This window comes from Apaloderma vittatum, unplaced genomic scaffold (assembly GCF_000703405.1).
Source record: "Apaloderma vittatum isolate BGI_N311 unplaced genomic scaffold, ASM70340v1 scaffold24495, whole genome shotgun sequence".
Taxonomy (NCBI): Eukaryota; Metazoa; Chordata; class Aves; order Trogoniformes; family Trogonidae; genus Apaloderma; species Apaloderma vittatum.
In genome coordinates this window covers 1,725-2,806 of record NW_009715771.1, presented here as the reverse complement: position 1 = coordinate 2,806, position 1,082 = coordinate 1,725, and the positions used below count along the sequence as shown (strand labels likewise).

At 55.3% G+C, this 1,082-nt stretch overlaps 1 protein-coding gene across 1 annotated transcript in view; it reads right to left on the bottom strand.

The window, feature by feature from the left end:
• Positions 1-1,082, bottom strand: part of LOC104273844 (DNA-directed RNA polymerase, mitochondrial-like) — a gene marked incomplete at both ends in the record, with an annotated part of 5,594 nt that overhangs the window by 2,793 nt on the left and 1,719 nt on the right. Inside the window, 2 exon segments of the mRNA XM_009869295.1 lie at positions 83-232; positions 693-879. Coding sequence (XP_009867597.1) covers positions 83-232; positions 693-879 — 337 coding nt within the window.

The window sequence follows — 1,082 nt, the reverse complement described above, 5'->3', positions numbered from 1 at the left end:
CCACCCCCCTCCCACCAGTGCCAAGGACGAAACCGCCCCTGCTTCCCTCCAGACACACAGCCCCCGGCGCCCTGAGCTTTACCGCTTTAATGGCTTGTGGGGTCAGAGGTTTGGCTGACTCCACGGACTTGATGGTTACAGTGTTCTCCATCTCCATCTCCAGCTGCTGCTGAAAGCGCTCCTGCAACTCCTCCACAGAGAAATCCAGCTTGGGGTACGACACCACCTTCTCCTGCAACGAGAAAGAGACAGTGAGCGCCAAACGCCAGAGGAGGAGAAGACGGGATCAGTTCCACCGTCCCTGCAAGAGGCACACAACGCAAGGCCCGCCTGAAGGCATCTTCCTGGGTCCTCTGAATCCAGAGCTCTGAAGTCTCTGGCCGGCAAACCTCAGGGAGTCTGGAGCAGCAGGCCTCCCTAGAGGCTGCTCTGTTCCTGTGTCACACTCAAGCATCCCCCTAACACTCCCTCCAGCACATAGAGGTCATCCCCAGCCCCGTCAGTCCTCAGCTTCTTTGCTCCTCTGTAAGGCTGCAGGCAAGACTATTCAGGTGACGATTTGTGTGGGCTATTGAGCAGAGATGGGGCTAAAAAGTTCATCCCATATTACAGTCCTGGGCTGGACCTGGGGACAGCTGTGAACACCAGCTCCAACACCCCCCCGAGGTGCAGGGACATCGCTGAGCTCTTACTTTGGAGTAGAAGTCCTGGAGCAGAGAAGATTTGCAGGTCTCGGGGTTGGGTGGAGGGGGCAGCTGGTAGTTGGGCAGGACAATCCTGATGGCCCTCAGCACTTTCTCCTTCTCATCTTCCTCAAACAGGCACTTCTGGAAGAGCTCATCCACGTGGAAGCCATTGCTCATCAGCTGCTCCACACATCTGAAGAGGAGCAGATAAGACAGGCTTAATCTTTCACGAGGAACTGTGCGTGTTGTACAGAATCAAATCAGCACACAGTGAGGCAGGGAAAAGCGTCTTCAAACAAAAGACCAAGCATGAAGGAGACAGATGGAGGTGACCCTTTCCAAGGATGCAAGAGCCTTGAGCATTATCAGGCTTTTCCTTCCTCGCTTGTGCCCTCA